The 23,495-nt window shown below is 50.2% G+C and overlaps 1 protein-coding gene across 3 annotated transcripts in view; it reads right to left on the bottom strand.

Moving 5' to 3' along the window:
• Positions 1-23,495, bottom strand: part of COL15A1 (collagen type XV alpha 1 chain) — a 105,442-nt gene that overhangs the window by 12,858 nt on the left and 69,089 nt on the right. For all 3 annotated transcript variants that reach the window (XM_049116304.1, XM_049116305.1, XM_049116306.1), the window contains 19 exons: positions 22,789-22,824; positions 22,168-22,308; positions 21,905-21,973; positions 21,099-21,134; positions 20,912-20,995; positions 19,549-19,614; positions 16,869-16,904; positions 14,665-14,727; positions 12,210-12,278; positions 12,064-12,099; positions 9,360-9,413; positions 9,200-9,259; positions 7,835-7,903; positions 7,677-7,718; positions 5,008-5,053; positions 2,854-2,934; positions 2,161-2,210; positions 1,957-2,058; positions 894-1,038 (listed from right to left, as the gene is read on the bottom strand). In XM_049116304.1, the coding sequence (XP_048972261.1) occupies positions 894-1,038; positions 1,957-2,058; positions 2,161-2,210; positions 2,854-2,934; positions 5,008-5,053; positions 7,677-7,718; positions 7,835-7,903; positions 9,200-9,259; positions 9,360-9,413; positions 12,064-12,099; positions 12,210-12,278; positions 14,665-14,727; positions 16,869-16,904; positions 19,549-19,614; positions 20,912-20,995; positions 21,099-21,134; positions 21,905-21,973; positions 22,168-22,308; positions 22,789-22,824 (1,285 nt within the window). The remainder of the gene's footprint in view (positions 1-893; positions 1,039-1,956; positions 2,059-2,160; positions 2,211-2,853; positions 2,935-5,007; positions 5,054-7,676; positions 7,719-7,834; positions 7,904-9,199; positions 9,260-9,359; positions 9,414-12,063; positions 12,100-12,209; positions 12,279-14,664; positions 14,728-16,868; positions 16,905-19,548; positions 19,615-20,911; positions 20,996-21,098; positions 21,135-21,904; positions 21,974-22,167; positions 22,309-22,788; positions 22,825-23,495) is intronic.

Below are 23,495 nucleotides of genomic sequence, written 5' to 3'. Positions count from 1 at the left end.
ACACCATTAGACTTTAGGGAAAGGCACATGACAACCACCACGAGATACCACCTCATGGGAATGGGTGATGGGTGGAATAAAACAGGTAGGATAACAAGTGTGGGTGAAAGTGAGCAGACACCAGAGCGAAAATGGTGTAGCCACTTTGGAAAGCAAGGTTAACAGGTCCTCAAAAAGTGAAGCAGAGTGAACACGTGTCCCTGCCACCTGGCAATGCCACGCCTAGGAGTACACCCAGGACACCTGAAAACATGTCCGTACGAAAACCTGTATACGGATGTTCATGGCAGCACTATTCCCAACAGTCAAGAAGTGGAAACAACCCAGATGTCCATCGGCTGATGAGTCGCTCACCAGAAGCTAACGTGCACACACAATGGACTATCACTCAGCTGGAACGAGGGTGGGGAAGGGCTGACACGCACTAAACTCAGATGAACCCATGACACACCATGCTGAGCAGAACAAGCCAGACACAAAAGACCACATATGGTAGGACTCCACTGATGGGATAGGTCCAGAATAGGTAAAGCCAGAGGGATAGAAAGTAAATCTTCCCATGCCCGGGTCTGGGGTGGGGAGAGCGAAAGAACAACTGCTCATTGGTGCAGGGTGTCTTTCTGGGGCAATGAAAATGTTCTGGAATTAGAGGAGATGGCTGCATGACCTTGTGAATATATTAAAAACCACTGAACTATACACTTTGAATGGGTGGATTTTATGGCACGTGAATTATATCTCAATGTAAAAAAAAAAAAAAAGAAAAAAGAAAGCTCCATCCAGGAAATAGCTCTCAGTCATATAATGTGGCACTGACATGCCACTCAGATGTGGTGCCTGACCCTGAGCACAGCAGCAGGGAGAGCACAATGACCACCATGCCCAGTACTGACCTGCACCAAGGATAGCTGGTGGTCCTGGGGGCCCTGGGGGTCCCGGTGGCCCAGGGGAACCAGGTCTTCCAAAGCCAGGAGGCCCAGGCAGGCCAGGAGCACCCGGGGGTCCCTGGGGCCCGACGACAGTCTCCCCCTTCTGGCCCTGTCAAGGCAAGAGCACAGTAACACAACAGAGAACACAGAACTGACCTCTAGAAGTCCAAGCTCTTCTTTGTATAAGGGTGTTTGTAAAAAAAAAACGTCAGTAACTACCAGCTATGGCTATCATTATCTCCATGCTGGGCACAGCTCAGGTGGTATAGGACCTCACTCCCAGTCGTTATGCTCAGCGTCACTGCATCCAACTCCAGAGAGCCCTGGAGTCAGAAGGGCCCAGACTTCACATTTAACTGATTAAAAAACTCAGGCATGGAGAGGAGACAGGGCTTGTTCCAAGTGTCAAACCCAGTTAGCAGCAGAGGTGGAAGTAGAAGCTTGGTCTCCTGGCTTTGCTGGGTCTACCTTCATGGTGAGCTCTGGGACCAGAAGTTGCTTATGGTTCCTAAGGGTCATGATCTGGTCATAATTTCTCTCTTGTGAATTTCTCTGAATTTCTCTCTCGTGAGTTGGAGAAACTTGGCATCTTAAGAAGACTAAGTCTATCTAGGGGCTCCTTCTTTGATGAAATTTCATAAGAATCAAACAGCTCTTCTAAAAATATCTCCCTCGCCTTCCATTCTGTCTTCATTATCTGATATGTTCACTATCAGTAACTCCTTGGGTTGAGAGAATTTTCCACCACTGACATGAATAAGGCAGTGTGGTTAGTGGCTTGAAAGTTACTGAATGCATATGGCCAGGGCAGCTCCCTTTCTTCCGTGGGCCTCAGCCAACCTCCCCATCAGTAAATAAATATAAGGGAGAGAGACCAATGACCAATGACCAATGACCAATGACCAAGTCCTGCCTCCAGCTTATGGTACAGTGACAGACCCTTGACTCTCCAGCTGCCTAGTCCCACTGGGGAGCTTCAGGAAAGGCTGTGATTTACGGAGGCAGATGGCGAGAAGTCACTACTCACAACCAAGCCAGGACTTCCCGGCAGGCCTGGAGGCCCTGACACCAAGAAATCACCGTGAGAGTCTCCTTTTTCTCCTTTGATCCCCCTGTCTCCATTCTCCCCCTGCAAGCAGAGAACATTCAGTGAGAGTAAGATGAACCGGTCTCTGATATAAGCCCAAGCACTTGAAAACAGAAGCCAAATGTTTGGTAGAGAAAAACTCACCTTCAAGCTGTTTAGAAAGTGTCTCAGGTAAGTTGGATCCACTGGAGGGCCTGAAAAAGAAATGCTGTGTAAAATTCACAACCATAACCTCAGAAATTTAAAAATAAAAATTTCCAGAGGTGCCTGGGTGGCTCAGTCAGTTGGGTGTCCAGCTCTTGATTTCAGTTCAGGTCATGATCTCAGGGTCAGGAGATCAAGCTCCATGTTGGGCTCCGTGCTCAGTGGGGTGTCTGCTTGAGGATTCTCTTTCCCTCGCTCTCTGACCCTCCCCCTGCTAGTACTCTCTCTCTCTCTCTCTCTCTCTCTCTCTCTCTCTTTCAGAGGTCTCCAATTTGGCAACCATCATCATGCCCCAGCCAAAGTGACCTCACATTGGTTTAGCTGATGGAGTGGGCAAGGGTCTTGGAGGCAGAAATGAGTCCTCAACTGGGCCCCACAACCCAGACACTGTGGGACACTGGGCATGACCCTAGCCCTCTTTGGGCCTCATTTTGCACAGGAAGCATGAATAGATTGGAACTTCTGGTCTCTCTTGGCAATGTTCCATGTTGGGTATGCGTCACCCATGACTGGGTCTCTCTAGAACTCCACGGAGCTTGTAGTCAGGGTGGTCATATAATTTCTCTTTCTGGCTCAGTTGGATTTCTCAGGAACAAAAATCAAAGGCAAGATCCAGAACAATAGTTGCAATACCTGGTGGTCCCTGGGCCCCCTGGTCGCCTTTTTCTCCTTTGGAGCCAGGAAGACCCCAGGATCCTTTTTCTCCTTTAACACCTGCCACCAAACACATATATGTTAATTTTTTGTTTTTAAAAGACAATGGAAAATCACCTTCATTCTGCATAAAATGTTTCTGAGACAAGTTGTCCAACAGAGCCCTTTTGGCGAAGTCCACTCAATAAATGAAGGCCTAGTGAAGGTATGAAATCCTTTGGTAAATGCTGGGGAGGGCAGAGGTGGATGCATCAGACACAATTCCTGACCTTGAAAAGCCCTGTGTCCTTGGGGAGATGGACACAGCAGAGGCTAACCCGAAGCAGGGTGGTGTTCAGGGGTCAGCTAAGACTGTAGTTAACTCTTCTAGACAGCTTCGTGCATGCAGCCTGGCTCAACACCCTGGCTAGCTTCCGGTCCCATCTCACCTCCGCCTGTGTAGCATGGTGCTGTAGGGGAGGAGAGGACTCTCCCAGGAGTGCCCTCAGAGGACATGAACGGTGCTAAGTATTCCATGTACAAAGTTGGAAGGACAACCAACTGTGTCCTCCACCACCATCACTCAGGACTTATGAGAAGCACCCTCTCTCCAGCTCTTTATATGGGGGACAAGCATGGAGGGAGCCTCCTGGGAGTTCAGCACTGGGGAAAGGGAAGCAACCCCCTGCCCCCACTCTGATGGGTAGGGTAAACACTAGATCTCTGAATTCCTAGTTCCCAAGAGGTGACAGATCCACCAAGCAGTGCCCTTGAGCCTAGAGATGGGGCTTGGAGGCTCAGGCTTCCCAGCATGAGGGGAAGGAGTGGGAGTGCCAGAGGCACGATGTGCCAGCTGGGGGTCATCTGGGAGATGCGATTGCAGGGCCAGGGTGGCAACGCGTCCACCTACCCACTGTAAGACCGTAGGCAGTGGTGCAGCCCAGAGAAGGGGCCACTGAGCCCACCACCACCACCAATGGGGCTGCTCACCTCAGGGAGCAAGAGTTAACAGCCACAAGGAAGTAGGACACAGGCTTGCCAGGGGCTGTCCTGTCCAGAAAGGTCAGTTCCCTCCCCTGCGTCCCAGAGCAGCCCCACGGGGATGGGGAACCACTGGGGACCTGAGACAGCAAATCCAGCTCTAGTTGCCTCCCCAGGGTCCACCCTGCCCCAGGGGCAGGGGGAGAGCCTTGAACCGGAGCTGAGCATGGAGGGTGACAGTAGTCTGCACCCTATAACCCAAAGCAACAGAAGAAGCACAGGGCCAGATATCATCAGACCACTGCCTGGCAGGCCACAGACAACAGAGCAGAGCCAGAGGTCAATATTAGGGCTGTGGGGGGGTGGGGGGGGTGGGGATTGACCTTTAACTGATTCAACTGCAGATGTTCAGGCCTCTCAATCAAAGTGGAAGACAGAGTGACAGGGGGTGTGGGGACAGGGAATGAGAGTGACTGCTCCCTGGCAGGCTCCTGGTTTCCTGACCTACGCCCCTCTGTAGACCTACACTAATCAGACGCCCAGAACCAGTGCCCCCCATACTTTACTGTGCATACACCTCGGGGGGCGGGGCGGGGGGAAGGCTTACAATGCAGCCTGTGATTGGGCAGGTCTGCAGTGGAGCTTGAGATGCTGCATTTCTAACATGCTTCCAGGAGATGCTGCTGCTGCTGGTCCAAGAACACTTTGAAGCAAAGGTCTTCGGAGCTCCCATGGCCCTTCCCTGTATTCATTCCCGGTACGTTGCATTATAATGATTTTTAAAATAGTTCCATCTAATGGAGCCTAAGGGCCTGGGTGGCAGGAACGGCACAGAATTCATCTGCCTCAGCCCAATGCATGGGATAATTTCATGAACCATGGTCTCAGTCAATGTTTTATGAGCAAATTAACAAACAAATGGACAAATGGAGTATCTCCTGCTGGCTGGAAGCCCCAGTCAAGATGTATAGACCATATGGAGGTGTGACAAAACCAAAAAGAGATGCTCAGCCCCACAAGCTGGCTCAGCTCCCCCTGCTTCCAACACATGCAGCCAGACCTTCTCAACCATGAGTCTTATGTCCAGTACTGGGAATGGAGACCACCTTTTGTGGAGCTACAAGGGTCTGGAAAAGTCCCACAGAGCCATAAGGTGAAGAAGGGAAACCGTACCATGAAAGGTGATAAGTTCTGAATTCCCCGGATGAATGGTATCAACCTGGAGAGAAAGAGAGTCAAGGTCATAACGTGCGAGCCCTGTCCTGGCATTTGCATCCACAGGTAGCCACTGTCCCCTGTCCTGGCGGTGTGTGTAGGAGGCACAGTGTCACAGAGTCAGGCCTTTCTTTGGAAAGAAAGAAAGGGGCTCTATGGAGCCCCCAAAAGTCCTGAGCTCCCCCGTGGGAGCTCCTGGCACAGGCCAAACCAGGCCTTCAACTGGAGGGGCCCATTACGCAGCCAGGCCCGGGGTGAGACTTACTGGCCGAACAACTCTGCTGAGGGAAAGCCCAACGCTTCAAGATAACAAACCGTGGCCCACTATGAGTGTTCTTCGCCTCTTTTATTATTATTTAGGACTGATTCATGTGAGAGGTCAAGCATCCAAGTGAGTGGTGTACCCAGCCACGAGGCTGGGCCAGCCGTGAGTTCTGCTGCTGCACAGAATCAAGGATGAGCATATTAATGAGGAGAAGCTGATGATGGTAGTGATAATTAATAAGGGGGGAGAGTTATCATTTGGTTGAAGGACTATTCTAGATGCTCCATTACGTGTTGGGTGTCCAAGTTGTCCTAAATAATACTCCTTCCCAGTTCATTCTCAGATTCCTGCATTTTCTTATCTATAATACAGAGCCACCCGCGAATTTGCTTTCATATCCAACTTCACCTTTTGCCAGGTGAGATGTGGAGTCAAAACGACCCCTCTGGTACCAGGATCCTCCTAGTTTTGGGTGGAGGGTCACCAAGAGAAGATGGGGCGGGGAGTGGATGGGAGTCCCCCAGGACCAACATTTCAAAGTTGGCTGCAGTGCCAAGCTGCTATCTTGTGGCTACGCTGATAGGGATCCTCCTCTCCAGGTGTGGGCTGGCAGTTGTGGTGTCAGAAAGGGGCTGAAAGTAGAAGAGGCTCGTGGCACGATGGATGTGGCACAAAGCAGTTCTTTGTCAAGTGTCCATTTTGAGAGCTGGTCCGGAAATGTCCATGCCCCAGCCCCATGGTGTCCGACGGCCAGGCAAGGTGAAATAAAATATTCATCAAAAGTGCTCTGAGCTCATCTTTGGTTTTTCTTCAGTAACCTCATGACCCCAGAGGCCACAGCTATGCCAAAGGTCCTACCACAGGCCACGACAACTGCAGTAGCATTTTTACAAAATCTCAAGTTTGTGAGGTGCTGCCCTGTGGTGGTGCCACTGACACCTGCAATCATGTTAGCAGAGGGGGGCTTTGGGCACAAACTCCCAGGGTACTGGGAGCAGCTGGTCCCTCCTTCTGTATGATAAGGAGGTGGAATGCAGCCACCTCTCAGGCCTCAGGCCACGGATGTAAACATGACCTGGCTTGCTGTTGTCCTTACAGAGATCTGGAAGCCAGCAGGCCCTTTGGCCATCTTAGTGGATCATGTCATTTGCATTCTAGGCCAGAGTTCCCAGGGCCCTGGGCTGCAGACTTGGGTGCCTTAAAGTTTTGACCTGGACAGATGTCCAGGCAAACACTCAAAGTGCGTCATTTGAAAGCATCTGACCCAAGCCTCACCACCACACCCAACACATCAATTATGAACCCACTTCAAGGGATCTTTCTACACTGTCATTTGCAAGCTCCTGAGAATGGAGGGCACGCCTATCTAGTTCACCCCTGTGTCGCCAGGGCCCTGCAGAGTACTTGGCTCTCGGTAAGCCCTCAAGAAATACTTGTTGAATGAGTGAAAAAATGATCACACGTCACTCCTAGACTAATGCCTGTGCACAGGGACAGGTCCCCTCTCCCTGGGCTTCCCCACGGAAACAGAACCTTCCCAATATACAGGGAGTCACAGTGTTCGCACCTGCTGCCTAGTGGCCAGGGGACCCAAGGGATAACCCCAGCTCTGTCAGGACTATGACCCTGGACAACTCAGTGACTAGTGTGAGTCACAGTTTGCTTGCTCATTATAAAGTGGGAGGGAGAGCGCTTGCCTCTCAGGGCTGTGTGCTACGCAACACCGCAGTTGGGAAGGGACAGCACACACTCAGTTGTAGGTTTTGGCCCATAGTTCCTAATGCAAGGAACACTGATTGGAACTGCTTTATTTTCCCATCGATATTTTTACAGGGTCTGTCTTCCTTCTTACTCTACTGCAGCACGCATGAAGCTAACGTGGTTACAATAATAAAAGACACTGCTTTCCTGACTGCATTAAAGAAAGATTCTGACAGTGTGTACACCCTTAGAAGATCCAGTATGTTTCACAGCCTAACAGATAACACGGTCTGTTATTCTAGAAGCATCTAGCTACTTACTTAAGGGTCTATATGTAGGGGATAGGAGACATCAAAGAGGACATTGATGGACTGTAGGCACTCAAGACAAAGAAAGACTGATCACCTTCTCTAGGTTGCTTTCTTTTTTTTTATTATTTTATTTAAATTCAATTAATTAACATATAACTTCAGAGGTAGAGTTCAGTGATTCATCAGTCTTACATAACACCTACTGCTCATGACACGGTGTGCCCTCCTTAATGCCCATCACCGAGTGACCCTATCTCCCCCCCTCCCCTCCAGTGACCATCAGTTTGTTTCCTAGCATTGCTTTCTATGCCAAAGTCTGCTCTGGAAGGCAGCGACCCTACACGACTTACCGGTGTTTTGCAGTGCGGCCGCGCTGGTATGGGGAAGACAGCCTGTGCGAAGTGAGAGCAAGAGAAGTGAGGCCCTTGGGATCCCTGACTCCAGGCACTCTGGGGCCCATTCTCCGCTGTCCCCTGAAGGTCTCCCCACCTCCCCCACACCTACTTACTCCTTTGATGTTAATCACAGCTCCAGGAGGCCCAGGGGGACCCGGAGGACCAGGTAAGCCAGGTGGGCCCTACAGGGAGGAAAAAGGCCATTCCTGAATTCCGGTTATTGTGAGTACATACACACTGCAGGATATTTTCTCCAGGGTTTGGGGACACAATGAAAAAAGAAGAGTCCTCTAAAGTCGACTAACTTCTCCCACAGGTAGGCCTGACACTTCTAAAGAGCATGTCCACATCCACGAGCCCATTGCATCTTTACAGCAAGCCATGGGGGAGGGCAGCGGAGCAAGTATTATCCCTGGTTTACAAATGGAGACAGAGGCCCAGAGAGGGGCAGTGACCTGCTCAAGGCCACACAGTCGGAACTCAGATTCTGACTCCCAGAGCAGCATCAGCCAACACAGAACCCACCACCTCTCTAGCAGCACATCCCTGATATGAAGGGCCAAGTGGGGTGGGGAGGGTCCTTCACCTGATATGGTACCTGGGACAGTGCCTCAAAAATGCAAAAATAAATGCAAAACTCTTTTTCAAGAGCAGAGTTATTTTCAAAGCCAGGTCAGCCTGGCCTTAATACCACACAGTGTCTTCTCCTCCTGCCCTGGATCCGAAGCAGGACCTTACAGCAGGAGGGGTGAGGCTCTGACCACAGGCATGAGGAGTCTGGCCTGCTGGGAAGCTGCACTAATTACTAAGTGAAGGCACGAGTGCCTGCTTTCCCTAGTAGCTGCAGTGGGCTTGATGGGTGTGAACCTGTCCCCACAAGCTTCAGTAAAATTGCACTTCTGGTTTCTGGACATACAAAGAAGAAACAACGTGATGCAAACAAAAGTAGACTCTGTACTGAGTCTGGTACATAGTAGGTGCTCAATAAATGTTGGCTTCCTCAATAAATGTTGGGGCCTACTGATGTCCCCAGTGTTGGCCACCTCGTGAGGCTCCACCCAAGTAGACACTCACAAACCCGTACTGAGCCCCTAGTGATGTGTGAGAAGCCTGGGTCTGGGTATGGAGGGAAGATGGGATAGTATCCCACGGTCAGAAGACTGGGATTTGAGATTCAGATTTCCTGAGTACACCCAAATCCCCTTCTCCCACCCTCCCTCTTGGGTCTGGACAAGGAAGCTTATATTCCACGAGGCTGCTTTCAGGGACAGGGACCATCCTGAGAGTCAGCTGGAGGCCAGGGATGGCCTGGAGGATCTTTGGAAGTGGCAATGGAGGAAGGAGAAAAACGTTCCTAAAGATTCTGTCTGCAAGCCCCAGTCGCTGGACCTGGCACTGTCCCCTCCCTCCTCTGGACACCAGACTCAGGGCTCTGTCCCTGGGGAGTGCAGGGTTGGGGCAGTGGTCACGTCACTCACCGGCATCATGACCCCTCGGTCTCCTTTGGCGCCCTTGAGGCCATTGAGTCCCGGGCGACCCTGAAACCCACAGGGGATGCCTTAGTAAACCCACAGCCCAGCAGCTAGCCCGGCCCACGTCTCCACCCTCACATCCAGTTTGAGGAACACCGACACCTACAGGTCGTCCAGGAAGGCCAAACTCTCCTTTGTGTCCTGGCGGTCCTTTGGGCCCCTAGAGGCAAAATATATATCAGATTAGAAAAGAACAGAAAGTCAAAGGCCAGGGTGATGGGGCAGGGGGCGGGGGGCACTGGCCAGCCTTCATGGGCAGGGGTGAAGATGAATCCCTGAGGGGAGGAAGGACAATGGGCAATTACGAAGTAGGCACCTGTCTGGCTCCTGGTCTCCCAACCTCTCTGCTCTCAGCTGGGACTACCTGTCCCACCCCTGGGCTCCCCATGTCCTCCTGCAGGCTCCCCCCAACCCCAGACTCTGGACCCCACCCTCTCCATCAGAGCTAACGAAGGAGCAAGAGGTCAGTAGCTTGGGGCCTCAGCCCTCTCAGGTAGCTGGGTGCTGGCGTCACTTAGAAGCTGGACTTTTGCTGCTAGGTCTTATGTCCCAGGACTCTCCATGTCTCCACCTGGAATCACGGAGGCCTGCCACACCCTTCTTGGCAGCCCAGCCACAAAGAGGGGTTCCCAGCGCAACCCCAACCCCTGAGAACCAGCTCCAGGATTTGACTCCTGCCTTGCTCCTACTCTCAGGAGTCTTGGGCTGCACCCCACTTCTCCAGGTGAGTCCTTGACCTGCAGACCCTTATTCATTCCAGTGTTGGCTTTCTACATCTTTAGGCTTCTAGAGACATTGCCCTGTTCTCATCTCCTGCAGGAACCCTACGCCTTCCGGCATCAGGGATCCATGCAATGCACAATCTCAACCCGGAACAAGCTCTACTTCCAGTCTCTTCCCTACTTCTGTACTGGCTCTGCCCTGTCTCCCAGGGGAATGACTAGTCTCAGCCAAGTCCCTTCCTCCTGCTGACATTAACATATATGGCCACGCCCTGGAAAATGGCAAATAAAGCTGAGTGGAAATAGGCTCTGTATGTAGAGGACCTGGCCCACATCACTCCTCATCAAAGAAAAGCAAGGACAGAAGGAATTAACAGGGTACAGGCCACTTGGCGGTATGTTCTAGTGCAGAGCTTCTCAAACATCAGTGTGCCTGCGCATCACTGGGGATCTTGTCAAAATGCAGACCCAGGAGGTCCAGGGTGGGGCCTAGGGCTCTGCATTTCTAACAAGCTCCCAAGTGATGCTGATGACGCTGATCCATGAGCCTCCTATAACAAGGCTCCAGGAAGCTTGTAAAGGAGGCATAAGCTACACTAGTCACCAGGGCCACAGCTCCCCTATATGGCACCTTTATGCAAATTAAAAGGTGTCCCCTACTGTCTGTCCTTGGCAAGCTGTGCACACACAGAACAACCAGCATGGCCATCTGCAGCGGCCTGCTGACCCATTGCTAACGACCACCATTTCCCATGGTACTGGATGCTAGTAAGTGATCAACCAGTGGTTAACGCAATACTCCCCCAGTCTGCCTTAAGCCACAGTTTCTCCTCTGCAGCACATCCATTCTGCCTGACTTAAGGGACCAAAGGCCTCAGGAGGTCCTTTGAAGGATGCACCTTGGAGGTGGTAGGCCATTCATTCATCAAGGACATGCGTCTGGGAGGTATTTCTCCCCAGGCCTGAGGTCCAGCTTCAACCAAGCAAACCCCATGTGCAAATAAATCTCCAGGCCAAATACTTCCAAAGAAGTGTTTCCCGGAGGCAGTGGGGAAAACCTGGCCACAGAGTCTGACAGGCTTGGTTGAAATCCCCAGGGTACCACTTACAAGCTGTGTGACTGTGGGCCAGCTCGTCATTCTCTGTGACCTCAGTCTCCTGATCTGTAAAATGGGGATTCTGATACCGCTCAGAGCACTGAGGATGAAATGAGATGGTCTGTGTGAAGTATCAATGCGGTGCCTCACCCACAGTGGGTGTCTACACACGAATTTTGTTGTTCGTTGGCGGTGGTGGGGGACTATATGCCAGAGAGGTTTATAGTTCATTCTGGAGAGAACTGGTAGCTTACAAAACTATTCAGTAGCCCAAATTGGTTACAGATTCCTAGAGCAAGGAAGGTGAGAGGGGTGCTATCGTATCATCTAGTACTAAGTCAATACCTCCACCTTACAGATGGGAAAACAGAGGCCCAGAGAGAGATGGATTTGCTCAAGGCCTCATAGCTAGAATCCAAAAAGCCAGAGAGGACTTCCTGGGGTTCCTCTGGGGCTCCTGGGGCAGTGGCTGCCTCCAGCCGGCAAGCCCAGCACACAGGGCACCTGTGAGTGCTCAGCACCCCAGTGCTCCTCTCCTTGCAGGACATACAGCTCAACCACACTTTTGAGGCATCCCCGAGGCATCTAAGTTCTGGCCAGTAGAATGTGCTAAAGTGATATTCATCACGTTCCATGACCTCTTTCCCCTCCGCAACCACAGCCTGCCAGCTGGAAGATGCCAGTGTGGCTTTGAGGCCATCAGATGGTGGAGCCCCAGGTCAGAAGCACCCTGGGTCCCTGAGTCACCGCTCGGAGGGGAGATGCCCACCTCGGAACCACCACCGTGGGTTTGGTGGGAGTGAGAAATAAGCTGCTGCTGTGTTGAGCCCCTGAGATTTTTACTTCATTCCAATTAGCCCACCCTAATCCACACACACCTTGCCATACCCTTTCTATCTTCACAACCGGGACAACCCACTCTAATGGAGCCAAAGTATGATAAATTCTTCAGCCCCCAGGCCAGACCCAGCGGAGAGGTGCTCTGGCTTACCATTGGTCCCGGGGCTCCGTGCACTCCAGGTTCACCCTAAAGCAGGGAGATACGAATTTGTCATTCAGAGGAACACAGCGTGTGGCAGGAACAAACGTGGGATGCTTATACACATGTGTGCCTGCAGGGCCTGGTGACACAATTACCTTTTTCCCCTGCAGCCGTTCCAGAGGAATATCTCCGGTCAGGATGGCACCTGGCTCTCCCTTCTCGCCCTGCAATTCAGAGAACCTTTCAGTGAAGTCAGGCCTCCTCCCCACTGCTCACAGTCCTACAGCCCCGCTCCTGCCCCTCCAACACACCACTCTGATGTAACCTGTCACTAGAGAGAGAACCGCAACAGGCTCCTCAGGCAATGCTCTCTGGGTTATTCCCTCCATACACCACAAGCCCAGGCTGAGGTCCTGCAAGCCTCCCCCACCCAGGGCTCCCACTGCTGATGGATCTACATCCTCACCCCCTACCCTCCAGGAACCAGCCTGACAAGGTCGTTCCCACCTCTTGCTACACAGCACCCCTCTGAGAGCCTCTGGCTCCTAATTTATTTGGTGGCTCACTTTCCCAACAATCTTATTCTTGTTAAAACGTCTGTCATTTAAAAAAAATAAAAATTAAGAAAAATTAAAATAAATAAAATAATTATAAAATATTTTTTTAAATTAAAAAAAAAAAAAAAACACCTGCAATTGGAAAACAGACAAAGGTGTGAACACTAGAAGCCTCTCTTGACACAGAGGCCCTGGGGGGGGGGCCCTGTGGGACATGCAAACCTGATCAGGCAAAGCTATTTCAGAGGCAGGGAACTGGGGAGATGGGGAGACCAGTGGCAAATCCTGCCCCAAATCCCGTCCTCAGCAGAGCCATCTCCTTATCTCAGGAGGCTTCCAAGAAGATATCTGCACACAGGGAAGGCCAGGTGGAGGAACCTATGTTACCCTGAGGCTCTGGCTCCAAACTTCAGCCCTGGCCCCAGGGGCCTGGGCCGGACCAGGCCAATGTCTCCCTTCAATGGGTGGGAAGCAGCCAGGGCAGTGGTGCTGAAGCAAGCAGAGCAGCCTCTTCCCTTTGTCCCCCCGAGCCCACACCTCATATCTGGATCTTACCACTCCACTGGTGAGGGAAGGCGGTCCTGAGCATGGCAGCAGTGAGAAGGACAAGCACAAAAGCGTTAGAAGCAGAGCAAGAGAGAGCTCGTTTGCCGTGAGGGCTGGAGCAGAGCTGGCTGGGTGCCCATCCCAGTGTTCAAGGCGGCAGGAGCTTAGGGGCGGCGATGGCATGTAGGTCCCTCTAGAAACAGCGGTTAAAGCAACAACCACTCTTGCTTGACCAGGCCTCCTCCCAAGCCAGAGCAGCTCCTCCCAAGCCAAAGGCCCAAGGCAGCAAAAAGCATCCCAAGACATCGCCCCATGTGGCACCAAACTTAGACCCCTTCACCCAGCACACTGAACCCCCTCTCTCCTAAGACTGTGGTCCAACGGACACCGGAGCCTCTGTTGGGGTTGCCAGGGTGGAATGTTGGGGTAGAAAACAAGAGAAGCTTAATGTTCCCTCCTTTTAGAGACATACATACCCACCCTCCGTGACTCTCAAGGCAGGCGCGAGGGCTGCTCCTCCCCGCTTTGCACAAACCTCCAGCACAGCCATGGCCATACTTTCTGCTGGCTAATCGCACCCCTGTTCCTCATGTCTTACTTCTATATCCCTAGGGCCACTATGGGACTGGCACACCCCAGAGAACAGATATAAGACGCACGAGTACACAAACGGATAGATGAATGATAGACAGTCTGTGATCTGTGAATAGATGTCACTCTTTCCTTTCTCTATAAAAACTAACTGGGGAGTTAATTCCAAGAAGCAAATGTGGAAAGGTATAAAGGTCCATTCAGTGTCCTGGGAGTTCCAAGGATATGCTTTGCATGCTAAATATTTATTCCAAAGGTTCTGAACCAAGACTGCCATCCAAATGCAGAATGTCCAGCTTATTATTTCTAAATACTAGCATTCAATGTGCTGATTAATTATATGTTGTATCGTCTTTTATCCAATATATAGAATTATATATTGTTTTATCCAATAAATGTCTTGGGTGCCATTTGCATACCAGGACCTGTGCTAAGCACCAGAACTATAGAAAAGGAACCGGCATGTGGCCTGCCCTCGGGGAGCACACACTCTCATGGGGGTGCCCAACAGGTAGTCAGACAAAGCACAGCACATGGATGACAACATTCAAGGGTGTGTTGAGTTCTTTTTCCAAGCCATGATGAGAATCAATTTTTCCACCTATGACCCACCCTCACCTTGGAGGACCATTGAGATGATAAAAGTTAACAGCTGGGGAATGGCTGCTAAAAGATATGGAGCTTCTTCTTGGCATGAAAATGTTCAAGAATTGGGTAGCAGTGATGGTGGTACCACCTTGTGAGCACACTAAAACTCACTCAATCCTTTAAGGAGTGGATTTTGTGGTATATGAATTATTATCTCATTTTTAAAAAGTTAACAGCTACTTTCAGCCAATTGGAAATAGTTAGCAAATTCTGAAAAAAAAAAAAAATTCTGGAGCATGATCCCAGTAGAGACCTGAGTCCCTCTTACCTGTTCTCCTTTTAGTCCTGGAAATCCAGGCACGCCAGTGTCACCCTTTGGTCCTCGAGGGCCCTGGAAGGGATCATCAGAGGAGATTCTGTTGGTTGTTATAATTAAAATGCTTTAACCAAATGGAAGTATTTTTTTCAAAAAGTAGAAGAGTAGGGGGTGCCATTCCCCTGGGAGGAGGAAGTCACCATTATCCATGATATCTTCTTAATTTTAAGTGGTGCAGAAGTTATGGTCTAGGGGAAAGAAGACAACACTGAGCGTGAGTAGGCCTGGAGGCCCTGCTGCTGAATGGTGGCTTCCCCTGATGGGCACTCCTGAAACAGCCTGGTCCTGCTACCTCTGCTGGCCCTACGGCTCCTTCCAGGCCATCCTGCAGCCAGCTTCTACCCACTGTTCACCTTCCATGACTCCCGCTTCTTCTCTGGCTCCCTACCACTCATGGGACAGGATCCAAACATCCCAGCCTGACCCCCAAACCCAGCACACCAGCCTCAGCATGTCATCTCCCGCTCCCTGTCACACCAGGGTGAGTCTTTCCCCTGCCCCTCTCTGCACTGTCCGTCAGCTCTGTGCTTCTGCCCGTGGCCTTCCCCCTGCAGGAAAGCACATCCGCCCCTCTGCAGAGCCAAGTTCTGCACACCAGCCAGAAGTGACCTCTTCTCAACTCCAACAGACACTGAATACCTGTGACAATGACTCATAGCCAGACGTCTGTCCCCCCCAAAAACGTTAAGCACTTTACTGCATGTAGATTTTCACAAGTTCCTGTTCTGCCTGCTGGTTTAAAGGGTGAGTTGCCCATTAGAGCAGTGGCTTCCAAATATTTGTTATCATTATTTTTTAACAATGAAGCTCTTTTCATTCCTTTTCTTTTTTCAAATAAAGACTTCAATGAAAAACCTACTATACAAAGTATGTCAAATGGAGCTTTTCTATTGGAGGTCAGGGGTCTGGAACCTGCCTATGTGGCCCCCTCTTTGCTCTCTAAAGTGGCCTGGGAGCCTCCCTCAGCAACACAGAACTACTCATCTAGAGGAAGACGTGTTCTGGAACACACCACCAGTTTGAAGCAGCCAAGCCAGGGCTGGAGCTCAGAGGCCTGGACTCTTCTTTTCCTAACAAAGAGGTGTCCTCCATGGCTGCCACTCCCTCTCTCATATCTAAGGTCTAGTTCATGCGTATTTGCATGAACTATGTCATCATAAGATACGCTCTTTTATTTTATTTTTATTTTTTTAAAGATTTATTTATTTATTTATCATAGACAGAGAGAGAGAGGCAGAGACACAGGAGGAGGAAGAGGCAGGCTCCATGCCGGGAGCCCGACGTGGGACTCCATCCCGGGTCTCCAGGATCGCGCCCTGGGCCAAAGGCAGGTGCTAAACCGCTGAGCCACCCAAGGATCCCCAGATATGCTCCTTTTAAAAAATGTAAAAAAGTTCAGAAAAGTAGAAAAAGAAATCATTTATAATTCCACCATCAAGAATAAATTGATGTTGCAGTTTTGATAAGTTTCCTTCATTTATCTGGAGACAGTGCATATGCCTGTTGGCATTAGGACCTTTCAGAGCTATAGTGTCTTGGAGAAATCACCCTGGAGCCTTAGGCTTCAGCACAGGCTCAAAGTTTTAGACAGAACTGATCACCTTCTACCTAGAAATGCATATTCACATCCCGTGATAGAAGCCCCAGCAGTGAGCACACGGACTATTAGATATTGGACTCCTTGTGATTCCCCACCCCATCCTCCATCGCCACTGTCTTCTCTCTGTAGGAAACTGATCTGCTGGGACTGTATCAGCTGTATCTATTGAAATGCTTGACTCATCCACTTGCATTCATAGAAAGCCAACCACTGGCTCTGGTTTCTGCCAGTACTGTGGGAGAGAGAGAGATAAGACCCAACCTCCCCAAGCTTTTCACAGTAAAATCATGGGAAAAAAAATAATAAAAAAAGACAAGGACACAATTAACTTATTTGGGATCAGAAGAAGAGAATCACAGCAGAGCTGAAAACAAAGCCTATGGAACTCAAAGGAGGAAAAGACCACTCCAGGTGGAGGTCAACGAGGACAGGTTACATGAACAAGATGGCACCAGGGGTTGGTCATGCAGAATTTAGAGAATGACATTGCAGGTGGAGGGAACAGAATGAGCACAGCCCCAGGGCACAGAGGGAAGATGGCTGCTGTGGTACTTACTGGAAATCCTGGCAGCCCGGGTATGCCTTCCGGACCCTGTGACATACCAAAAACCAAGCAGGTGGGTTAGGAATGGCATTTCCAGAGCCAAGAGGAACACTGCCTCAGAGCACCTCCCCCCACCCCCAGCACCTCCCAAAGGCCCAAGCACGTTCCTATGTGGGGAATCTCATGATCCATTTGTTGATGAGGATGCTGAGGCCTGGGAAGGGAAGGGACTGGGCAGAGTCACACAGCTAGTGACAGAGCCAGAAACTGCATCCTGGAACCCACAGCTCCACTCCCATCACCTCCCCCATCCCCAAATGGGACTCTGCAAGTGAAGCGGCTGGCGGCTCCCGCTCCATGAGTTCAGTCAGTGTCCTCAACACATGTTCTTGAAGCATAAGCCCTAATTTCTGAGGAGTGGGCCCAAAGAGTGCACTGAGGTATTTGGGGGTGGAAGTGGGGGCATGTTGGTGACACTCAGCTCTTCTCCCTCAGAGAAGAATAAACAGAGAGTCTGTGGTTCACTCCAGTTGGCCAGGGCTCTTCCTGCTGGCTCAGGGACCCACATGCTCATCAAAGGTCTGTGAGTTTGGCAGAAAACATAAAGAGAGAGATGACTGGATAGCAACACGTTTCTTGGTACACTGCATACACAGTGGGGTGGGAAAGCATGAAGGTGTTGGCCGGGTCTTGAGTCCCTCAGGGAGGGAGGGGCCTCTGAGTAGGAAAATCTTGGCCCTTCATTCGGCATGTAAAGGACCCTTGAGGGGTGTGGGTTTACTAAGGGGAGGACAGCGTTGGAGGGGAAGGTGGATTCGAGAGGTGGGGAGAGGGAGAAGGGTTGGGGCAGACAAGGCCCAGGGACTCTTAGAAAACAGAGGCCAAACCTTTGATTTTAGCCTGTTATTTTGCTTTAGTAATGTCCCACCTAATACCCCAAACTTCCAGCAGTTTGGGAAATACCAAGACCCACAATGAGACGACTTTTGTTCAGTAGCTGGTTTGCCTTAGGAGTTGGTTACTGGGGTGTTTTGAGTGATTGTACAGAAATCAAGGAAAGGGAGCCTCAGTGGATGTAGTACAGAAGAGACAATGGGAGGACCCACCAACAGAGGTCACTCAGCAGGAGAGACTAGCCCTAGAACCTCCCAGATAGCTGCAGAAGCCTTGGGGAGAGCACCGAGTTCCCCCAGGACATGGATGGTGGGGGTTCAGGCCAACCTCATTAGGGACTGCAGGGGTGGGTGACCCCTGAAGACATCAGGGCTGCCTAGCTGTGGAAGCGTAAGCCTCAGTCTCCATCCAGGCTTGCACAGAGTGTGTGCCATTTCCAAAGGAGTCCACATCCACCAACCTCCGGTGAGCTGCCCCAAAGGCTGGTGAGGTATGATCAAAGGACAGGCTTAGACATTCAGGGTGGTGTGTGGCAGGCAGAAGGGCTGGACCCCAAGGCTCCTGAGGCCAGAGCTCTCTCCTCTCTCCCCAGCTGTCACCAGCACATGCTGGGAGGTGCAATGGGGTGTTATGGCACAGAATGCAGGAAGAAGCTTCCTTCCTCTTAGGTCCTGCTGTGCCATAGACCAACTCTGTGGACTTTCAGAAATACTGTTGTCTCATTGAATGTTCCTGATCTCTAACGGGGAGGCTAGAAAGAATGAAGCAAGTCATGTTCTCTCCTTTGTGCGCTGGTTTTCCCATTAGCACTAGGTTAGGTCTCTCTAGGCTCTTCCCGTTCTGTGAAATGAGATCATGCTAATAAAAGCAAGCCAAAGCCATCACACGGACGTCAATTGGATTGTTACTTATGATTCTCTGATTTCTATGACGCATACTTCTGATACGGAAGACTGGAAGCTTCCACTGCATTGGATAAAACTCCCCAAACGATCAAATTGATGTGATAGCAACTTCTCAGAAATACAAAGTTCTTTTTCCATTCTGTTCTGATATATTCTAGCTCCACGATTCAAGAGCTAAAAGTCTAGGGCACCTGGGTGGCTCAATGGTTAAGCGTCTGCCTTTGGCTCAGGGCATGATCCTGGGGTCCTGGGATTGAGTCCCACATCAGGCGCCCCACGGGGAGCCTGCTCCTCCCTCTGCCTATGTCTCTGCCTCTCTCTCTGTGTCTCTCATGAATAAATAAATAAAATCTTTTTTTTTTTTTTAAAAAGCTAGGGATGCCTGGGTGGCTCAGCAGTTTAGTACCTGCCTTTGGCCCAGGGCATGATCCTGGAGTCCTGGGATCGAGTTCCCTGTCGGGATCCCTGCATAGAACCTGCTTCTCCCTCTGCCTGTCTCTCTGCCTCTCTCTCTCTCTCTGTGTGTGTGTGTGTCTCATGAATAAATAAATAAAATCTTTAAAAATAAATAAATAAGGGATCCCTGGGTGGTTCAGTGGTTTGGCGCCTGCCTTTGGCCCAGGGCATGATCCTGGAGTCCTGGGATCAAGTCCCGCATCAGGCTCCCTGCATAGAACCTGCTTCTCCCTCTGCCTGTGTCTCTGCCTCTGTGTGTGTGTGTGTGTGTGTGTGTGTGTGTGTGTGTGTGTGTATCATGAATAAATAAATAAATCATAAACAAACAACAAACAAATATAAAAAATAAATTTAAAAAAGAGCTAAAAGGCTTCCAAACCAACGCAACTTAGTCTCATCAGAGGGACCCTTACTCTAGGGCAGCTATGGATACACACCGGAGGCCCAATGAGCTCAGGGATGTCCGAGAGATTCATGAATCCATGGGTGATGTTGGTCAAAGCCTGAAAAGAGAGCAAACAGACGATGAGACAGTGGGTAGCGTATGTCCCACCCTGCTCCTGGCAGGGAGTCTTTCACTGAGGTCGCCCCCACCCTCATGACAGAACACAGATGGACATGATAACACCCTAAACTCACTGCCAACACATCCATCCCTTCTCCACCTTTTATAAAACAGCCCTGAGCTGCTGTGGCACTTTCCTCTTTCAATTAACCTTAAAATTGCACAAAACATGAATGCCTTCTCTCTTTTTAAAATTTTAATACATGTAGATATTTTGTATATAACACAAATATATATATATATATATATATATCCACAGAAAACTTGTAGTGTTGGCTGTGTGTGTGTGTGTGTGTGTGTGTGCACGTGCACATGCGTGCAGGTGCCTATTTTACATAAATGGCATCAGGCTGTATGTATTATTTTTAAACTTGCTTTCTCCAACCATATAGCATGACCATCTTTCCACATGAAATTGGGGGTACAGGCATTTTTAGTTTTAACGGATTGCTAAAGAGCTGTCTAAAGGGGCCATACAATTTACACTGTCACTAAAGCCTATGTTTCCACACCCTTACCCATGCTTGATATTTTTAATCACTTTTTTTTTTAAAGAAACTCTAGTCATCCTCTTTTTCCTAGTAATTTGGGATTTTTGTCTTTCTGTTATCTACCAGTATGATATCATTTGTCTCCAAAGGGGCACAGTTTTTCACCAATGTGATACCCTAACACGAAGGGGACCTTGCTCTGGTCCCAAGCCACATCCCAGCCTCCTCTACAAATTTCTATCACTCTCTACCCTCTTCATACCCATCAGCTCCCTGTGCCTTGGACACACACTTTTTCTATTCTGAGCTGTGGCTCAGTGTTCCTGCTCCCCTGAATTCTGCAAGTCCTGTTCTTAACACTCACCTGCTAAGATCCTTCGCAGCTCTCAAGTCTCTGCTCAAAGACATTTCCTCCAAGAAGTCTTCCTGAATTTCCCATATCCCAAAACATCTTTATTCACTTATTCCCCCATTATGTTCCTCTGCTTCTATGTTACAGCTCTGTGACAGCTAATCTCTTGGCTGTAAATGCTGCCAACTAGGGGGATGTTCTGGAAGCACTATGTGAGAACAGTGGTACTGGGGTAGGAACAGACATGTGGTGGAAGCTCCAAAGCCAGATGCCAGCTCTGCGCCCTCTGCATAACCACCAGCCTCAAAGGCCCTCAAGCTGTGTTCAATCTTCTCTCCCCTTTAGTAAAAGCAGCAAATGCATAGCCATGCTCCAACCTGGATGATACTCACACTAGACAGGACTTCGATGCGACCTGGTGGCCCCCTGGGTCCGGGGGGCCCCACAATGCTGGCTCCATCCATCCCTCTGTCACCCTGGATACAGCGATGATAGTGAAAAAAAAATTTGTACATGGATAATGCTCCTAGAACCTGGCTGGAAATTTCCCCCACCCCTACTTCAGATCTGTGACCTCACCTTGGGTCCCTGGTCTCCTTTTTCTCCTTTGGGACCCTGGTAAAACAAATAAACATTGTTTGGTTTTCTTCTCTTCACTTTGCTTACTTCCTATCTTGCCTCCCTAAGTGCCCATGTGAATTTTTCCCCCAGATAACAGGACCAAAGATGATGGGCAAACTCCCCTTCCAGAGTCAGAAAGGAGTCTTTCCAGCACAGGGAGAGTGGCTTCTTAACCCTGAATCTCAGAGCCCTCTGCTCCTAGAGGATAGGAAAAGGTCTCATTTAACCACCGAGGGGACTCTACTGCTTGTCCCTACAGGCTGTTTCTCCTGGACCAGTGTGCTCAGCTCTGGGTCCCGTTTGACAAAGATAATGAGATGGGGGGGTGGTGGTCGGTCCTCTTGAGATTAGGAATCACTGCGGAAGATGGACAACACCTCCCTGGGGCTAGATGCAGTGGGAAGGGGCACCTGTCAGGAGCACAGGGTTCTGAAATGAGGCAAAGTGTGAGTACTGAACAGGGCAGCAGGTAGGAGACAATGAGGTGGAGATGCTTGATGGTAAGGACTGGAGAGAGAGAGAGAGAGAGAGAGAGAGAGAGAGAGAGAGAGGACTTTCAAGTTTTCCTCTATGATGTTCTGTGTTGCTCCTCTAAGAAACAAGCTATAAAGAGCACTTGGCCTCCCCACAGCACTGCCGGAAGCTGGAGGCACAGAGAGGGTGAATTAATGAAAACAGCAGGGCCAGGATAGCACCCCCATAGCTGCCGCACTCCAGCATGACAACGTGACAGTCCTCAAAATGAAGGCTTCAAAACAACTTACACTTGGAGCCACTGGTCCGGAGATTCTCGGTTCATGCAATAGCCTGATGCTTCCGGACCCTTCAGTATCCTGGGGAAGGAAGAATGAGAATTTCCTCTCCAATTCCTGAGCATCTACTTGTGCCAGGTGTAGAGCTGGGCCCCAGGGCTGGGGTCCGTGGGGGAGTCGCCACAGCCTCTGCCCTTTGTACCAGCGTTGCAGCTGGCTTTTCCAACAGTCCCCAGGGCACGTTGTTCTTTAACCACACAGAGAGGGGAACATACCTCAAACCCAAGTCCCATTGCACATCCAGGGCCTGGGGGTCCTGGGGGTCCAGGAGGCCCTGGAGGTCCCATGATCCCGGGACTGCCGACTTGTCCATTTTTCCCTGGAGGTCCTGGTAAGCCTCTGTTGCCTGGGTCACCCTGTAAGGAAGAGGACAGGTTTACCGGGCGGCCCTGGGTTTGCTCATGAAAGGAATAACATACGTGCCTGAGTCAGAAAATCATTCTTTGGACTTAATGAGATTGATGGGGTCTCTGATGGGCACTGCTTCGAGGTACAGAAACTGCTACCTGGCTAACTGACACTTCACTTGGAGATGAGCTGATGCACATCAGTGATGTGGAGTGATGATGCACATCATCACTTGGAGATGAGCGAGCTCTGTGCACGCCCATGTGGAGAGGACGTGAGAGAGGAGTAAACACAACAGGCTGCTCACCCACCCACCCACCCACCCCACCCATGCCAGCCACTCTGCTTTCTCTCAGCACTTGCTGAGATGTGTTTCTCTCTGCTCCCCAACACTCATGTGTTTAGCATTCCAGCCCAACAGTCCAATTATAGTAAAGCCAGAGAAAGGACAAAAATGAGAAGCAAGCTTTTTGTTCTTTTTCTTTTACCTTTTCACCAACGGAGCCATTAGGCCCTCTTGCTCCCTGGGAAAGAAAACACACACACACAAACAAAAAACAAGAGAAAGGGTCAATGAATGTACATCTCACTTGGTATAGTCAAAAGAAAAGAAAATGCAGAATTATTGACTCTTAAGTAGTAGGATATTAAAATGGGCTGATGTCTCCAAGCCAAGTGCATTATCGGAGTTGTCATTTTGCTAGGCAAGTTATGCCGAAAGCGTGAGAAATCCGTGTTTCAACTCTTAGCTCATTATCTACCTCAAGAGTGAAAAGGAGAAGTTGAAGATTAACCAGGGAGAGATCGTAGAGGAAGAATTCCCTTGGAGAATTGTCCATGCACTGGCCGGTCCGTTACCCCACCCTCCCACGATGCAAGGAGAGGGATACGTCCCCTACTCCAAGCTAATAAAGGGACTTCAAGAACTTGATATGTATTCCCTAGACTTTTAGAGATCTGTGGAACGATGGCTGACTTTCTTCTGGATATACCTAAATACCAATATCTGGCTGGAGTGGCCCCAGGATGAGGTTGGGGGGTGTTGCTCTAAAGTAGGTTGCAAAAAAAAAGAGGTTGCATGTCCATTCTCAATGGGGGCCACAGGACAGGTTTAGATCTGGGAGGTGGTTAGATGTGGATCCCATGGAATTGACCCAGCTGTGAGCTGTGAGCAGAAGGGAGGACCAGTGGGGGC

This window comes from Canis lupus, chromosome 11 (assembly GCF_003254725.2).
Source record: "Canis lupus dingo isolate Sandy chromosome 11, ASM325472v2, whole genome shotgun sequence".
Taxonomy (NCBI): domain Eukaryota; kingdom Metazoa; phylum Chordata; class Mammalia; order Carnivora; family Canidae; genus Canis; species Canis lupus.
The sequence above is the reverse complement of the archived record's forward strand: the minus strand, read 5'-3'. Positions and strand labels throughout refer to the sequence as shown.